This window comes from Telopea speciosissima, chromosome 3 (assembly GCF_018873765.1).
Source record: "Telopea speciosissima isolate NSW1024214 ecotype Mountain lineage chromosome 3, Tspe_v1, whole genome shotgun sequence".
In the NCBI taxonomy this organism is placed as follows: Eukaryota; Viridiplantae; Streptophyta; class Magnoliopsida; order Proteales; family Proteaceae; genus Telopea; species Telopea speciosissima.
The window spans coordinates 57,979,667-57,980,788 of NC_057918.1; the positions used below are offsets into that span (position 1 = coordinate 57,979,667).

A 1,122-nucleotide genomic window follows, 5' to 3' on the forward strand; every position below is an offset into this window, starting at 1 on the left:
AAGTTCTTAGTGTATTTTCTTACTCATTTCATCAATTTCCATGAGAAATAAATCTAGAATACTGTTTTTAGCTTCGGTCCTTCACTTTCAGATCAGATCTTGTTATTATTTAGTCCTAACCTTTCTCTCTCTCTCTCTCCCCTTTGTAGAAGCACAAGATGATGAGGCCAGCCCTTTACCATGCCTTCTTCAACCCCAAAGTTCCCGCACAAGAAGTGAACATTAGAATCGACAACATGGGTTTCCAATTCAAGGACTTTTTGAAACAATGGCCCATCAAGAAGGTTCTCAGTGCAAGAGATGTTTCCTATAGTCAAATTGTACTGCCCAGAAACCAAGTGGAAAAGCACATCCTGCCTCTCTTACTTCCTGAGGAACAGAACTTAATTAACCGTCACGAACAGTTACAGATTACAGTGAGAGACCTTGATACAATGTGTGAGCACCAATTGAATTTATGGGAGAATGGGAGTTCTTATGTCCTTACTAAAGGGTGGAATACTGCCTTTGTAAGGCGTAGAGGACTAGAAATTGGTGAAGAAGTTGGATTTTGCTGGGATGAGAGGCTTCAGGAGCTGCGCTTTTCAGTGTTGAACCGTCCACCTATACCCCATGATGAATAGGGTTTGGACAAGAGAAAAAGGTAACAACAAATTATATGATAGTTGGAATATTGAACTATAGTAGTTCTGATGGGATCCAGTGCATTAGTGCTGGTATGATCGCAGCCGAATGAACTATAGTAGTTGTGCTTATTTGTGTCAAGTTGGGCTTTTTGGTGCATTACAATAATAATGGAAATATTATGAATAATGTGTGTTTACCAAAAAAGTTAAGAATAGTGAGTGTTCTTTTATATTGTCCATATTTGAATTTTTTTGGTAAGATATATAGTACCTCTTCTTCCTCTGTTTGTTCATTCTCGAAGTCTATTTGCTAGAAGATTTGACATCATTGAGGAGTGGCTATGAAATTTGGTGGGGAGTTCATTGGTAAATTTGTGTGCCTTGATGTTGGTTCTGCTTTATGCCATCTATGGTATGAAAAGAATGTTAGAATCTTTCGCCAAAAATCAAAATCCATTTCTTCAAGCCAATGAATTCGAAGCCCACTGTGATAAGA

The 1,122-nt window shown here is 38.1% G+C and overlaps 1 protein-coding gene across 1 annotated transcript; it reads left to right on the forward strand.

The window, feature by feature from the left end:
- The first annotated feature begins 236 nt into the window (after nucleotides 1-236).
- LOC122655333 (B3 domain-containing protein At2g33720-like) lies at nucleotides 237-623 on the forward strand. The gene has a single exon (XM_043849537.1). It carries the CDS (start codon nucleotides 237-239, stop codon nucleotides 621-623), a length of 387 nt encoding a protein of 128 aa, XP_043705472.1.
- The last annotated feature ends 499 nt before the right edge of the window (nucleotides 624-1,122 follow it).